The sequence below is a fragment of the Drosophila persimilis genome, unplaced genomic scaffold (genome assembly GCF_003286085.1).
Source record: "Drosophila persimilis strain 14011-0111.01,24,50 unplaced genomic scaffold, DperRS2 tig00000002-arrow-pilon, whole genome shotgun sequence".
Classification (NCBI taxonomy): domain Eukaryota; kingdom Metazoa; phylum Arthropoda; class Insecta; order Diptera; family Drosophilidae; genus Drosophila; species Drosophila persimilis.
This window is the reverse complement of record NW_020825289.1, coordinates 20,514,175-20,530,066: the sequence shown is the minus strand read 5'-3', so window position 1 is coordinate 20,530,066 and position 15,892 is coordinate 20,514,175. Positions and strand designations below refer to the sequence as shown.

At 43.9% G+C, this 15,892-nt stretch overlaps 2 protein-coding genes across 5 annotated transcripts; one reads left to right on the top strand and one right to left on the bottom strand.

Moving 5' to 3' along the window:
- The first annotated feature begins 259 nt into the window (after positions 1 to 259).
- LOC6600867 (rab GTPase-binding effector protein 1) lies at positions 260 to 2,929 on the top strand. Its single transcript, XM_002025866.2, has 6 exons — positions 260 to 345; positions 414 to 976; positions 1,029 to 1,831; positions 1,896 to 2,031; positions 2,092 to 2,208; positions 2,266 to 2,929. Exons 1-6 carry the CDS (start codon positions 291 to 293, stop codon positions 2,590 to 2,592), a joined length of 2,001 nt encoding a protein of 666 aa, XP_002025902.1. The 5' UTR covers positions 260 to 290; the 3' UTR covers positions 2,593 to 2,929.
- Positions 2,930 to 3,055: 126 nt separating this feature from the next.
- On the bottom strand, positions 3,056 to 15,628 carry LOC6600868 (trehalase). Of its 4 annotated transcripts, none has more exons than XM_026985437.1 (7): positions 12,244 to 12,282; positions 6,780 to 6,990; positions 6,000 to 6,183; positions 4,643 to 5,920; positions 4,432 to 4,576; positions 3,460 to 3,540; positions 3,056 to 3,384 (listed from the first exon to the last, which is right to left on the bottom strand). In XM_026985437.1, exons 2-6 carry the CDS (start codon positions 6,923 to 6,925, stop codon positions 3,461 to 3,463), a joined length of 1,833 nt encoding a protein of 610 aa, XP_026841238.1. In that variant the 5' UTR covers positions 6,926 to 6,990; positions 12,244 to 12,282; the 3' UTR covers positions 3,056 to 3,384; position 3,460. The 4 variants fall into 4 exon arrangements, 3 of the variants coding, with proteins under 3 accessions (XP_026841238.1, XP_026841237.1, XP_026841239.1); XM_026985436.1 differs by lacking the exon at positions 12,244 to 12,282 and adding an exon at positions 12,116 to 12,180; XM_026985438.1 differs by lacking the exons at positions 6,780 to 6,990; positions 12,244 to 12,282 and adding an exon at positions 15,353 to 15,628.
- Positions 15,629 to 15,892: the final 264 nt, after the last annotated feature.

The following is a 15,892-nucleotide window of genomic DNA, read 5'->3' as shown; positions in this document are numbered from 1 at the left end:
GGGTAATATTCTAGCTAGTAATCTTCAACGGAAGATCAAAATCGAGGAATATGTATTATAGAACTTTAATTCGTCAGTATATTTACGGTATATTTTGAAAATGAGACGGTATATGTTGGTATAGTTCTGAGGGTAAGACCGCATCTGATTTTCTTGCCACCACGTCTAGCTCACACACCTCGCAATTTTTATACTTTTCATAGTATTTTCTAGTATTTTTTTAAGTATATTTTGACCGACCGCCTGAAATGATAAAATAAACTCAATAAATACAATTTAACTGAACAAAAATGGAGGAAAATGAATCCCCGACAGACTCTAGGGTCTCCACAGTGGCGGCAAATGGTGAGGCAGCCGACAAATTATGGTCGGCCCGGAAATAACCGTAATAATCAATGAATCTTGTGTTTCAGGTGACGATGATGACGCCACAAACCAGCATACATCAATTGAACAGACTGAGATCCGTAAGATGCAGAACGAGTTTAATACGCAGCGGGCAAAGATGCGGGAGCTGTACATGCAGAAGGAGGCCGAACATGCCCAGAGCATGGCCGAGCGCAAGAAGCTGCAAGATGAGTTGGACGAGCTCAAGACGCACCTGATGGTGGCGGATCTAAAGTCCGAGAACGAGATGCAGCTGAAGGACATCAAGGCTCAGGAGGAGATATCGTCGCTGCAGCAGTTGGTGCAGGACACAATCGAAGAGTCGTCAAACTATAAAAGTGAGCTGGAGCGCATTAAACTGGAGCTTAATAAATACCAACAGCAACAGCAGCAGCTCCAGCAGATACAAGTGCAGGTCCAACAGCCCCAGGCTGAGTCATCTGGTGGCTTGGCCCCGCAAATGCTGAATCAGGTTAAGAGGACGCTGGGGTCTGTGCGAAAACTGGGAAGCGATTCGCTAAACAGCAGCTTTCAGCAAGAGGACGACAGTCTTCGAGGGTCGAGCAACAAGGGAAACGGGAAACAATATGTAAGTCCGCCCAAACAGCAGCCAATATCGCTGATCAATGTCTCTTTTGCAGGCATCAGAAGATGCGGAAATGCTGCATTCCATAGTCGAACAACTGCAGGAGGAGATGAAGGCCTTGAAAGAGAAGTTGCGGGAGCAAGATGGCCAACTGCACTCCAAGTCAATCGCAAAGGCGGCCGTTGTCACCGATATGTCTGCCATACACAAGTCGACATCCATGGATGTGGCAGAGTCAAGCTGCGAGGCCTGTAGTGTGGCACAGAAGACAGCTGAGGACCTAACTGCAAACATTAAAAAGCAGCAAAAGCAGGTGGATCTGCTACAGAAACAGCTTGTGGAGGCCCGTGAGACGTTGGGTAGAGAAGCAGCGCTTCGCAAAGATCTGGAGGATCAGTGGCAGGAGAAACGCGAGGCACACAAGAGTGAAGTACAAAACCTGCGCGAGAAATCCACGGCCAACGAGCAGCACCTGCTGGACATGCAACAAAAGTTTCTCGACACCAAGGATGCGGTGATGAGGCAGCTGCAGCGCATCACCGACGATCGGGAGCGTGTCAACAAGCAACTGGAGACCCTGCAGGCCGACAACGACTTTCTATCCGGTCGCTACCTGGCCACGTCCGAAGAGATCGAGAACCAGTACATAAATCTGCCCAACACAGTCGTCGAACTTCAGGAGCTCATGCTGCGCCAGCAGAGCGAGCTGATTCAGGCCCGCGTCAGCAGCGAATATGAGAAGCAGAGATGTGTCAGCACTTTAGACGAGATTCAAATCCTACGCGCCCAGCTGGAGGAGAGCAACAACGAGCGACGGACCTACAAGCGGCAAACGCAATTAGATATCAAGTCCCTGCAGTAAGTTTTTTCGGCACACTCAAGTGCGCTGCAAATGGTTACATATACGAAATCACATTCGCAGGGATCGTCTGACAGAACACTTGCTGACGGTGCAATCGTACGAGACGACCAAAACACAATTGGAGCGCAAAGAGGCTGAGCTTAACAAGCAATTGTCCGAGAGTCGGGTGGAGATCATTGAGCTGCAGGAAGCCAATGTAAGTAAAGAGCTTTCATATCCACACAAATACCTCAATCCCATTTCTCCTCATTTACAGGAAAAACAAAACAAAACCAATGCGGACTACAAAACAAAGATAAAGACTCTGCAGGAGGAGCTGTCTACCATGGAGACGGTGCAAAAAGATTTTGTGAAATTATCTCAAACCCTTCAAGTGAGTTTCCATATAAAAACATACGTTTATTGACTTAAAAAATATAATTTTCAATAGATATCGTTGGAGGAGCTGCGGCATGCCGATACGGAGGTGCGCTGGCAGGACGACGAAGATGTGAACAACTGCCCCACGTGCCACGCAGGCTTTACGGTGATGGTGCGGAAGATCCACTGCCGGCATTGCGGCCACATATACTGCGATAAATGTCTAACGAAAACGGTGCCATCGGGACCACGCAAACGGGTAGCCCGAGTCTGTGATATCTGTCACACATTGCTCACGCCAAACACCGCTCCCTACTTCAGTCAGGGACAGCCGCCGCAGCAGCATCACAACCAGAATCCGAACCACAGTCAGGGCCAGCAGCAGCAGTCCAACTAGGCGAGCAGGGGAAGGCTGGGTTCAAAGCCTATATTTATTGTGTATTATTTACGATTATGTGTGAACTAATTTAGTTTTTTCGATTACTATTTAGTTGGTATATACTTCTGGACCTTATTGCTCTTTGTTTGTGCTCCGATATTATGTTACCATTATGATTACGATTACGATTCTAGGTGCAACCTTTCCAAGTCATATCCGCTTTCTGTTTGTTCGTCGATGCCAGATAGATGTAATCCTTTGTGCTCCACATTAGCTTTTCATTATTGAATTGAATTTAACTCAAAGCAAATATACAAAATAAAATCAAAATACGTTTGCTCCTCGATTACTTAAACCAACCTTTCCTGCAATAGATTTAGATATAGATTATAGTAAATGCGAGTAGAATGGTGCCATGCAACAGATATACGAATAGTTATTTGTGTTGTGTTCTTGTTTATTCAAAGAATCCAAGCAAAAATTCCCAATTTGTTAACATTTTTTGTATTTTGTGTGTCTTCATTTGGTTTCAAGGAGCTAGGATTGGTTTTGGGTATGTATATTCACTAAATATTTATAATTAATAACAATTTAGGGCATGCCCATATAAATTCCGTATGTACAAACAACTCTCACTTCTACTAACAAATAGTGACAAAATCTAATACTGCAATCTCCGCGCATTCCGACGACGGCACAGACGACAAACCACAATTACGGAGACAAACACACACAGTACGGGTACGGAGGAATCACATTTTCGTTGGGGAAGCAATTACGAGTTTGTTTTTGGCACATAGTAATATGTCTCTGAAAGTAGAATGGAAATTGGATTGCAATTAGCCCGTCAGTAGATAAAAAGTACGTCCACGTTTCAATACCCACCTCACCATAGAACACGACCTGCTATCAGAGCCACTATGGTTACAGCTGCCACGCCCACAACACTGAATAGGCGAGAGGTGGCTAAAGTGAAAGAGGGAAATACAATCCTTCCATTAGTCGTGGTATATATAGCGAGTGTTAGATTTGTAGGCACAGGGGATACTGCTAGAGTCCGAATTTTGTTGTCTTGGTTTTTAGTGAATTTCGATTAGCAGCTACCCTTGAAAGCCATTCATTCGCATGCAGGGATTTGAGTATGTGATTAGATAATACGAGCACTATGCGAGTATGTACAGAAAATTGACAGACAACTGAGAAGAACAGATTTGCAAGACGGTATACAAATATAGAGTGTGCGTGGATTCTTCAGTTATAGTATGAGAGATTATCCTGGCAGTGGTGCCTCATCTGGTAGTGGTAGTGGTAGTGGTACTGGGATGCTCTGGGGTTAGACAAACATGCCTCGACATTCACCAAACACACATCAAACAACAATAAAGAGAAATGCAACCCAATTGTGGACACTTACGCTGAAATCTGGAACTTGAGGCGGCTTGGAGGACAATCTATAGTACATTCACTTTGATTTGATTTGAATTTTGACAAAAAACACGAATGCGTAGACGTGGACGTAGATGGCATATGGTTTAACAGACACTTTTTGGGCGATCGTATTCCTTCTTCCTGCTGTGTTGGTTGGTGCTTTGACTGTGTTGCTGTGTCGTTTGTCGATTACTCTTGTCGTTTGTTCGCGATGTAGTAGGTATAGTTACAGAGATATAGCGAGATAGCGGGATAGATAGGTGTGTAGATAGAGAGCCTTTTCTTAGCCTAGAGATGAGCAACATTTATGGATGGATGCTTATACAAATATATCAATTTGATTTAAGGAGACGATTGGTGATTGAATTGATTTGATTGATGTGTGATGTATAGCATTTTGGGGATCTTCATTCTACTGCGGCTCTTCACCTGCTCCACCGCCGACATAGCCCTCCGAGAGTTCGCGTCCGTGCTTGCTCAACCACTCAATGATCACGCCATTGGACCAGCCGAATCCTGTCTGAACGCCGTATTCACCGCCACCGCCATGGCCGCCAAACTCCTCAGCATTGTACTGCAGAAAACAAGAAGATGCTTGGGATTTTTGGAGTATCACACAATATGCATGGAAATCACTTACCTTCTCGTACATGTGGAAGCTGTCGGTGTAGGCCTTGAAGTTCGACTTGACCCAGCGAAGGGCCCACTTCTTGGAGAGCTCCTTGGCCGCGGGTGTGTTCAGATTGGCCAGTCCCTCGACCACGATATACTGCATGGGCGCCCACACATTGGGGAAGTCCCACTGCTCGCCGGTGTGGTAGAGCGTGTTGGGCACTCCGCCCGGGAATGTGTCCAGTTTGTTCTTCTCAATATAGCTCAGCACCGAGGCCGAGATCTTCTCCGTATCGGAGATGTTGTACGCCTTCACAAACAGAGGCGCTAGATTGCTGGGCACGAAGTAGTCGCGTGGCTTCTCATTGATCATATCGTAGTCCAACCAGCAGCCTGCCTCCTCGTTCCACAGAACATCCTGGATGCCCTGCAGGAGTGTCTGGGCCTTCTTCTCGTATTCGGTCATCTTGTCCACGTTGCCGGCCTTTGCGTGGAACTCGGCTATCAGCTTGGCGTTCCAGTATAGGATGGCATTCAGGTCCACGGGTACAATGGAGCGTGTCCGCAGGTGGCTGAGATTACCGACATTGGTGCCATTCTCATTGATGAACCAACGGGAGCTGAAGTCCATGCCAGACTCGGCGGCGGACTTGAGCTCGCTGTAGTGATCCTCCTTGGCCTCGGGCGTGTCGAAATTCTCTGCGGTCTCCACATCCTCGCGGTAGGACTCGGGCCGCGGACCGGTCGACGAGTCGCGGTAGACGGCCAGATTGTGACCCTTGACCTGGACCGAGTGATTGTTCACAAAGTACTCGAACTCGTGCTCAAGCACCTCCAGGGCGTTGATGGCGAACAGATCGTCCTTGGTGAAGTCCACGTACGACTTGACCATGCCGGTCAGCAGCGGGGGCTGGGAGCGGCCCCAGTAGTAGACTCGTCCGCCATTCGGAATGAAGCCGATCCTCTGCACAATGGACATGAAGTTCTCGATCATGCCACGGGCCGTGTCTTGCATCTCGCTGTGCAGCAGTCCGCGGATGATCCAGTACGAGTCCCAGTAATAGAATTCTATGAAGCGGCCTCCCGGAATGATCACTGGATTCGGCACTGGGATGATCGAGTAGTACTCGGGATTCTTCATCACATCTTCGTTCATCTTGCGTCCCAGATCCTTCCAGATATTGTTCAGCTCCTGGCCCCATTGCTTCAGGTCTGGATCACTGATCAGATCAAGAAAAGCGGGATTCGCCTTCCAGTCTGTCGGTGTCCAAATTTCCAGCTCCGTGCCCTTCGGGCTGAAGTAATCCTGAAAAATATAACACAATCTTCACTGTGCCTGTGCCTGCCATCACTCGAGATTGGAGTGGTATCCGTTCCCAACTTACATCCACAAACTTCTGCAGATCCTCGCGGCTGGGCGTCCGGTTCTTGGCCTCCATCAACAACTCAAAGTCCGCGAGGGTCTTGGCCGGCGTCTGCTTGAGTTTCATGTCCACAAATGTCTTTGAGTCCTCAAACAGCTTGGCCATTTGAATGGTATTCAAAAGGTCGCCATAGCAGTAGATTTCACTAGAAAAAGAGGCATTTATATTGTATGATTTGCGAGCTCTACAAATAAAGAACAGATGTGTTTCTCTTCTAGCAAATAATATTATTTGGCCCAGACCTTCGTAACAATAGCATTAGAGGAATTTGGCTTGAGTTCATATTAATTGAATGAACGATATATTTTAAATATAGCCTTCCTTTATTGTGTTGAGTAGCTGTGTAGTAGCGGCAATGGCTACCATTAATTAGTGACGTCATTAATTAGTGCAAATAATTTACAAATTAAACTGCCACAAAAACAACTAGAGTCCATCCAGGTGGCTGTCGTTTTCTGGTTAAGTGAACAGTGAACAGTGGAACACCTGTCTAAAATATCATTGTCGAGATCGTATCGTGTAGTATATCTCTCCAGATCTGTTAAAGTTAATGCCCGAGCACGAGTCTGTGGCTAACACGACGTCACGTTTAAGTGTCTGTCTGTCCGTCTGGCTGTCTCAAGGGAAAGGAAACCACTCAAGCAATGGGAAAGATCATGTAATGTAATGTATTGTAATGCTTTGCATACGTTATTCGTAAGCAAAGATTAAAGATCACAGAGAGAGAGTCCGGAAACTTACCAACTTTCAAAATTATACGATTCCACATCCTTGGGAATGGCATTGGCATTGTCAATGCGATAGTCGATGAAGGATTTCGCCTGGGACAGAGCCCCAAGGCAACTGCATATCAGCAGGAGCAGCTGGATGGCCACTAACCTGGTCATATCGACACTACTCTTTTCAACTCTTTTCACTTGGGTTCTCTAATTGTAGGATATTGTAGTGGGATCTAAATGGTGTTGTATAAGTACAGAGTGCTGCAGTTCGCTGGCTGATATATTCAAGAGAACTTCACTTCAGGGAATATAATATATGGTATATATGTATATACATATATTGTATCCCTAAATTCGACCTGCCACACGCGAAGCACGAGCACAACCAGCGCCAGTCAGCGCAAGAATACTTCTAACTGTTTCCCCCGTTTCCAATTTTATAAAAAAAACGACGACCTACAACGATCTACGACGACGACGGGCGATCGATCCACGAACGACTCACGAACGATCGTTGGAGCAAGGTGGGAAACTGGAGGAACGGAACCACCGCTCGTGCCGCTTTGGGGGCGCGTTCAATCTATTTATAAAATCGTTAAAGTGGCCCCAAGCCGAAGCCGAAGCAGAAGTAGAAGTAGAAACCGAAAGCGAGTACCGTATTCAAATCGAGTGTATCATGTAATGCAGACCTAACCTATCTGTGTATCTGTCAGATTCATTTGCTGTCGCCTGTTTGCTGCACCGATATTGTTTAATCTTTAGCTTTTCCTTCAATTAAAAGGGTTTTTGGCACACTCAAATATTTTGCATACTACAGATAGCTGACGAATGAATGATTGAATGAATATTCATGAGAGTAACGGCAGAGCCTTGAAATACATATCCATATCCATAAATACAATTCCTACAAAGTGGTGCCCTGCCCTGCCCGCATCAATTGATGGATTATGGAGCATAGAACAGAATAGAATGGATTATATATTTTGTATGGTTTAGTTTTAGGACGTTCCACTGTAGTGTCGAGGCTTTACAGATAAGGGACGTCTTTCTTTTCTTTGTTTTTTTGGCACTTTTAGGCCTAGTTAAAATGCTAATTAAAACCCATTAAAGTCACTTCAATTGTTCCACTTTTAAAGATAAAGCTGCAACGTTCTCAGCAGCGTTTATCAGGAATCCAGAACGAGCTATAAAAATGGAAATTTCTTGACAGATTTTCCATATTATTCAGAGCTACCTTGCTCCCGATATGAAGATACAATTAAGGGAATAACCCGCCGATTCTACTCCACTTTTGCTCCAGTATTTACTAATTCACTAATAATATCTTAGTATGCACATATGTATGTTCAGCTCTATAAATAGTATGGGATCGGGCGATCGGGCAGCCGACACGACACGTGTCTGGCCACACAAATATAGCAATGAAACGGAATTGCGACGTTTCGCTGGAACCTGATGACGTCTCTCTTTCTTTGTGGGTGGTTTGTGGTGGTGGCTGTACCACTAACAAGTCTTAATTGAACTGATTTGCTGAATAAGGATTGCATTTGTGACATATGTATAGCATATGGATTTATGTGTACTCTCGTTAACGAAAATCAAGATCAAAATCTCTAAACTGCGTTGCAAACGTTGCAAATCTAAAGATTCATATAACAAAGAAAAAGGCTATACTCGGCAGCAGATTGGGATCTGGGTTTGAAGATTCACCCAAACTACAGATATTCTGAACGAAAACGTTCTTCTACGATATTTTCCTGATCAATAACCGGAAAATTGAACAACATTTTAAAGTGATTTATTGCATATTCGGAGACTGAACTCGACACCAACAAAATCACATCTCGTTGGGTTAGGCAGCATTATGATGGATCGCATTACGATGATATAAGAGGCCCCCGGCCCCCCCTGCGGAGTCTATGGGCATCTCTGGGGGATGCGGAGAACAGAAAACAAAAGGCAGGCAAATGGAAAACTAAAAATGCCAGCAAACGGCACAATTGTGCTTTATGGGAGAGAGAAACAGATCCCCGAACAGAAACCATTGTTTCGCTACGTTTCTGTGACGACAGCGCACCAGCGGACCGGCGGACCGGCAGACCGGCGGACCAGCGGGAACAGCAAACAATTGCATCTGAATCAATGATGTTGCACGTCACACGGGCACAGGTGGCACTGGCCATTAGCAGTCAAACCTATTCGAATCGCAGTTAGTTTGAGTGCAGATTGTAGTCACAGTAGCGTTACAGCCAATGAATCACAAGCAAAACGGAAGCAGATATGGGGCTACCAAACGTTGAAGAACAAACTAGTATTAGTTCTCAGTTCCGAACAGACTTGATCAATATTTGAACGGGTGTAATGGCCTTTTTTCAATCGATAACTAAGGCTCCGAACCGCACCTGCTGGATGACAAATGGAAACAAAACCCCAACTCTTCTACATACATATGTATTTATGTACGTGATAGGCGTTTACAAATATTGTTAAATTCCATTTTTTGAAAAGGGAGCTTCCGATTCCGCATAGCACAAAAAAGAATTTTGTTTAACGATTCCGGATTGGCATTCTATATAAATCATACGAAATGCAACAAGAGACTCGACTCCCACAGATAATTATCGTAAAACTATTATTTTTGAGGGGTTTTTTAAGTGCGTGCATAAAATAATGAGATATTTCTTGAATGGAATCGGGTTCGGATTCGGATTCGGATTCCCTCACTCCCACCATTCATCTGGTTTTTTATTATGTTTACTATGGTCATTATACATCTTTTACGATTGTCGTCATCGGGCTAGCAAGTGCTAAATGAAAATGACGTCCCGTTCCCAAAAAGCCACCTGTTCCGATTGAGAAACGAGCTGCCAATTCTCGTTCAAGGACAATCATTAATCATTATGTGGGCCATGCCATTCACAATTGTATGTTTTATTTGACTAATCATTATAATAACTACAATATACCTCAGTTCAGTTCAGTCTCGTTCATTCAATATGATTTGTTTAGGCGCACAAAAGACACGAAAACTGGAAAAGTAATTAAGAAGCCCCGTGCATCAGGTGGAATTAACTTGTTTTTGCCAGTATTTTTTGGTGCTCCCGAAACCTTCGAGAGGTCATTGATGTGCCGCCAAATCGCCAAAAATTTGCCAAGAATTTTACACAAGAAACGCCTTGAAAGAGTGTTTTGCAGAGAGTTGATTCTGTTGGGAACTCACAGTCCCAACAACTAAATGTAGTGGCCTGGCCACTCAACTCGAGTGTCCCGAGTGGATGATAAGCCGATAGGCCTTTATCGTCTTAATCTCCGATTTGCGATTGTCCGGACGTCATTGACGAAAGTTTGTCAAGGTAACTTTTAGATCTTGAATTCAATAATTTGCCAAAGGTGAAGTGGTGGAATTATTGGAATTTCCAGGGCAAGACCCTCACGCTCTTCAGGTTGATAGGAATTCCATTTCCACAATTGCCAATTAGAATTACTAACTCAAGTTCGGGGGCAACTGATAAACGATTAAGAAAAACTGCCTATCGATGGAGGAGTTGGGGAGGGGAATAAACGTGTTTCGGAAATCAGGAGGAGAGGCAGCAGCAGCAAGTACTCCGTACTCTTTCCAGTCTGTCTGGATTTGCGCGACACTTTTCGGTTCATAATGAGTCTACAAAGAGTCTTCATTAACATACACTCGGATCGTTTAAGTCTCCGAAAAGGTGGGGATCATTGGATCATTGACATTTAGTACTAAACAAAATACAACACGAGTAGCCGTTTGGAAACGAGATCTAAGCAGAGTGTTGGGGGAAAACAGTAGTAGTATCAGCGAGGCGAATAGGTGGAAAAACTGTCAGCGAACTGTTGCAGGGGAAGAACAGAGGAGCAGCAACCACAACACAACAAATTGTATGGAAAATTATACGATAATTGCTGCCACTGCTCCGCCTGAGAGTTTAACTCAATTACGAAATTAAGTTTCAATTCAAAAACGAGGGGGAACGTTGTGAGTTGCTGCGGACACCGCAACTCTACAGTTATACCCGATACTAAGTCAGTATGGCTTTCCTCCGGCAGACGCCGCTAATATTAAACGATACGACAAAGAGTGCGTGCGAGAGAGACAGAAAATCAGTCTGAGCGTGATGTCACGCGCTGCGTAGCCACTGCAAATTGATTTGTTCCTTTTGGCTACAAAAATTATCTGATCTGATCCAGATTCAGCAATCTGATAGATATGGTCGTTATCTATGATTCTCCGTTTTTAGTTTTCTCGAATCTGCAATATTGTGGATGCAACAGATTTTCGTCCTTTGTGTGGGCGGAAGGGGGTGGGGCGAAATTTTGAGATACACGTTTTATAGTGAGATCTAAGAGAAGTGCGGATTCCAAACTTGGTTACTCTAGCGTTAATAGTCTTTGAGATTTGTGAATATCCCCAGATTTGCATCCTTTGAGGGGGCGGAAGGGGGTGTGGCGAAATTTTGAAACAAACTCGTCTCGGTCTGATATATTAGGAGTGTGGATACCAAATTTGGTTGCTCTAGCTTTTATAGTCTCTGAGATCTAGGCGCTAATGTTTTACTCTAAGCAAAGCCGCCTATGCTACCTGTGTGTTAGAGAGAGACAGGGCGAGAAAAAATGAAATTGTTTTCTTGATGCTGGCTATAATAGTAATACGATCCAATTCAGATTCTGCAGTCTAAAAGATATGGTCATTCTCTACGATTCTGCGTTTTTTGTTTTCTCGTATCTTTAAAATTGTGGATGCCACAGATTTTCGCCCTTTGTGGGGGCGGAAGTGGGCGGGGCAAAGTTTTGAAATATTTTTGTAGCAGTGACATATCACAGAAGTCTGGATCCAAAACATCGTTGCTCTAGCTCTTATAGTCTTTGAGCATTAGGCGCTGAAGGGGACGGACAGACGGACAGACGGACAGACGGACAGACGGACAGACGGACGGACGGACAGACGGACAGACGGACAGACGGACAGACAGACATGGCTCAATCGACTCGGCTATTGATGCTGATCAAGAATATATATACTTTATGGGGTCGGAAACGATTCCTTCTGGACGTTACACACATCCACTTTTACCACAAATCTAATATACCCCAATACTCATTTTGAGTATCGGGTATAAAAAGTAACAATTATTTATATTATTCTTTGGTTTGGAATGAGTTTTCACTTTGTTCGCGCATATCACACACTTTTGTTATTGGCAGTCCGCCCCGATGTGTGCGAGTTTTTATAACTCTCACATTATCTCGGTTTTGCGGCACTTGATTATTATTATACTACATGTATTATATACTATATGTGTATGCAGGCAGGGACTATATATGTACAGCTCGTACGAGTAGTAGTATTTCTTTCTAATCAAAATTCACTGCTCGACGGATAGACAGCTCTCCAGCTCCTCCGGGAACAGATGTTGAGCGTTTGAGGGCAGCTGTCAGACTGCCTTTAAATGAGATTTACATACATTTTTCCCCAGAATCCCCCGGACCAGATCTGACCAGAACAGATCGGAACAGAGTCGCCGAAATCTTTAACTGTACCCACTGGTTAAATAATCTTCTCAAACTTTCAGCCGTTACTCCGAATTGAAATGTGGTTCGTTCCTGGCGAAAAGTTATTGTTAAATAATTTCAAGTGAAGCGTAAATTTGCTTGTTTGCTGAATGAGTGATTGGTGGATTATGAAAGTGTTTTGCCATTTCCTCCACACTCGGTACACGTCGTAGTACTGTTCTGAACCGAATTGCTTTCAGTACTTGACACAGCTTTAAGATCGTAAATACTTCAGTTAAATTTCCTATAGCTCTCCTCTAGTAATAAATAAGCTACACCGATAAGGTTCAATTGTACTTATGAGAAGAGTCAACGTGGTAATTAAGAGCCAGTACTAGAACACGTACTATTGTTGGTAATAAATTTCTGATAATAAATACGAGTATTTTTGATTTAGTAAATAAGATTAATTAGTTCAAAGATAGGATAGGGCAAAGAATGCGCATAAGGAATACTCTATCGGGAGAAGTGAAAACATACTATACCCCCAGTGAAGTGCCATTCTTTCAGTATAGAGTATACAATGTTCGATCGACACACCAGCAGTGCCATAAACCAATACTTTTACTAAGGTTAGCCAAGGTCAGCCGTCTCTTTAGTGGCAACCGCAGAGCAGAGTACAATGAACGCATTCGATCTGCCTTGACACTCACCTGGCTCTATGCCGAATACTCCAACTTCTAATCGCAATCAGATTAGATTTAATCAACGCCCCAGAGAACCGCTGAAGGCAGCCGCGCCCTTTGGAGCGCAATATAGTGATGAGGTGATGCATACGAGCTCTGAGTATTATCACTTTTCAACTGAGACTGGGAATGGAGGGGGATCTGTCTGAAAAATATGCCCTGGTGTCTGTCTGTCTGTCTGTCAGAGTCAGAGATGATAACAAGGGTGCGCTGATAATAAGCGTATTGTTGCAGTAGCTGGACCAACAAAGTATGCTCCTCCAGTGCGGTGCCCTATGGCAATCGATGTGCCAGGGGAATTGAGGAGGCATGGCATAACCTGTTCCCCCATTACATATGAACTGGACACACCGCCTGGAAAGAGCCAATCATCGATCAGCTGCGACGACCACACGGAAAATCCGTCAGATCCAATGCGAAACGTGACTAGAGGCAGCTGCTTATACAGTTTAAACAATTCCCTGTAATGAGTATATATTCTGCATGCATTTATGAGCAAGTAATTGAGAGAAATCTAGGAATAATGGTAGCTATCAACGAATATAGAGACAGATTTGCTGTTAAACAGGGTTTGATGTGACTAACAAACACTTTATTAAAACTATTCATCACTTGAATACTATAGATAACAGTACTATAGATGCCATACATCCAGCAGCAGAAGCAACATACATAAGTGCCAGGACCATTCCTTATTGGATCACCAAATATTGGTCTTAACGAGCTGAGCTCGTTATGTCTCACTAGCACTGATCTGTTTCACAGAATTACGTCTACATTAAGTATACGTTGATTACTGGAAATTAGAACTGAAGCCGTTAAATCTGTTGCATACTGTTGGGCGGGTAGCAATGTAGAAGATGCATGTAAAAACCATATACATGTCAAGTGTCAATTCGTGGCGTGTAATAAAATAAATACATGTACATATATGTACATATTTGTGATCTATGATTTGCTGCGCTGAAGAATTAGATTTTAATAATTAAGTCTTTACCAGAAAGAATAAAAACAAATATGTACTGTAAAATTGACTGGAACCGGAATTTTAAGCGTCGCTGCCAACTTGAAAATGCAAACGGATGGAATTCGTCAAGCGTCGGAACTGGAAAACTGCAAAGTACGAATGTCGATAGTCATGCAATCAGCTACCTGTATTACCGGATTTTCCAGGGCAATTTAGATTCGTAGGAAACAATGAAGGGGCTCGCCTATCAGAAGATGGGGGCGCGTTGTTCTGATAGCACTGATAACACCAGTCCTTAAGTTCAGTTCTTACAACTCAAAGTGCACATGCATTTCTTCCAGTGATTCATATTTCCCACACCTGTTGTACGTCGGGTACTTTTTGCCCGTTGCCAACTAAAATTCCAAAGGTGGCACCAACACAAGGTCGTATGTGACATCGGGTCCGACACGTGCTTAACAACTCTGCTGGCTAAATATTGATATATTTTTGTACTGCTTTTAAATGCATTTGCAGTGCACATTTGTCACGAAAGTGCATGGAAATTGTCGAAAGTATTACACTGTTTACACGTCCACTTAACGCTTATACCCGCTCGAGAACTGCTGCTACCAGAAACGAAACCCTTTAAACCTCAGCTATAAATGAAATAGTACGAGACTTAATCTCTTCTTCTTGGTGTACGAGTATTATACCATTTACTCTCTTTTCCATTTGGAGACCACTTGAGAACACAAATATCGAAAAGCAAAACAAAATGAAAACAGTTGTCAGCTAATCGAAAGCGAAGTTTAAATACTCTCCAATAGCTGCATCGAAGGGAAGTACTTAGTTTTAGTACACAGTAGTACATCCTTACATCGATCTCTTTGGAGATCGAAGATCTTTTGGCAGCTACAGATTTTGTGAATATTGATCGACAAAACTTCTGATGATGACAACAAATAGCCTTTCATAGGGTATACAAACAACGCATAGGACAGAGGAAATTTTGGCCGGCTGGCACCACCAGTGTGCGTAAGTAAGCGATAAAACAAAACAAAAGCGAAAAACAGAATCGAGAAAAACAAAAACTATGGCATTGGCACCGAATCACAGAATAGCAAAATAGCAGCAGCAGCGATTTAAAATAAAACTATAAACTATATGTATCCCTATGGGATACGATACCGATTGGCGAGACATTTTGGCCAACTCCTCCGCTGGCCCGGGGGCAGGACAGGGGAGGAAAGTGAAAGCACTCTTCTAGACAGCAGAGCAGATGGCTTTCCTTGGCAATCGAATGCACATTTCTGCAGTTCTGCCAGCTTATGCAACCGCAGAACCGTATCGAAAAAAAACATAATCACACCAAAGAAAACTACTCACCCGTTTCCGTTTATTTTGTGATTGGTGGTAGGACCCGTTTGAGCAGCCATGGTGCGGATAAGGATGGTTTCTGGAGTTGCGGCGAGCAATTTGCAAATAGCCGCAGCGCAGCGAGTGGCACACACAGATTTTAATTTGGCTAAAATATTCTTGCGTTTTGTTTTTGTCTTGTTTTTCCTTTGCCACTGAACTTCGATCACTTTATTGCTCCGTTTTGCCGCTTTAGCTTCTCTTCAGCGTTAGCGTTTTTGGCCCACTTGTTGTTTGTCCGAGCTTTTTTCGCCACCGAATGACGATCGCGCTAACTTACGGTTTATTAAATAGTTTCGCTTCTACATACAACCTCTCGCGTGCTCTCCACACCACACCACATTAGCATTACATATCCAAAAGTGGCCCCACAGGCAGAGAGAAGAAGAGAGAGCAGAGCACATTGGTTGGTTGTGTGGTTTTACACTGTTCAACAAACTCTTGAGCGTCGTGGCTTGGCTTCAGTTATCACTCTCGAAAAGGGAAGAAACGAAAGCCAGCCCATGTCGG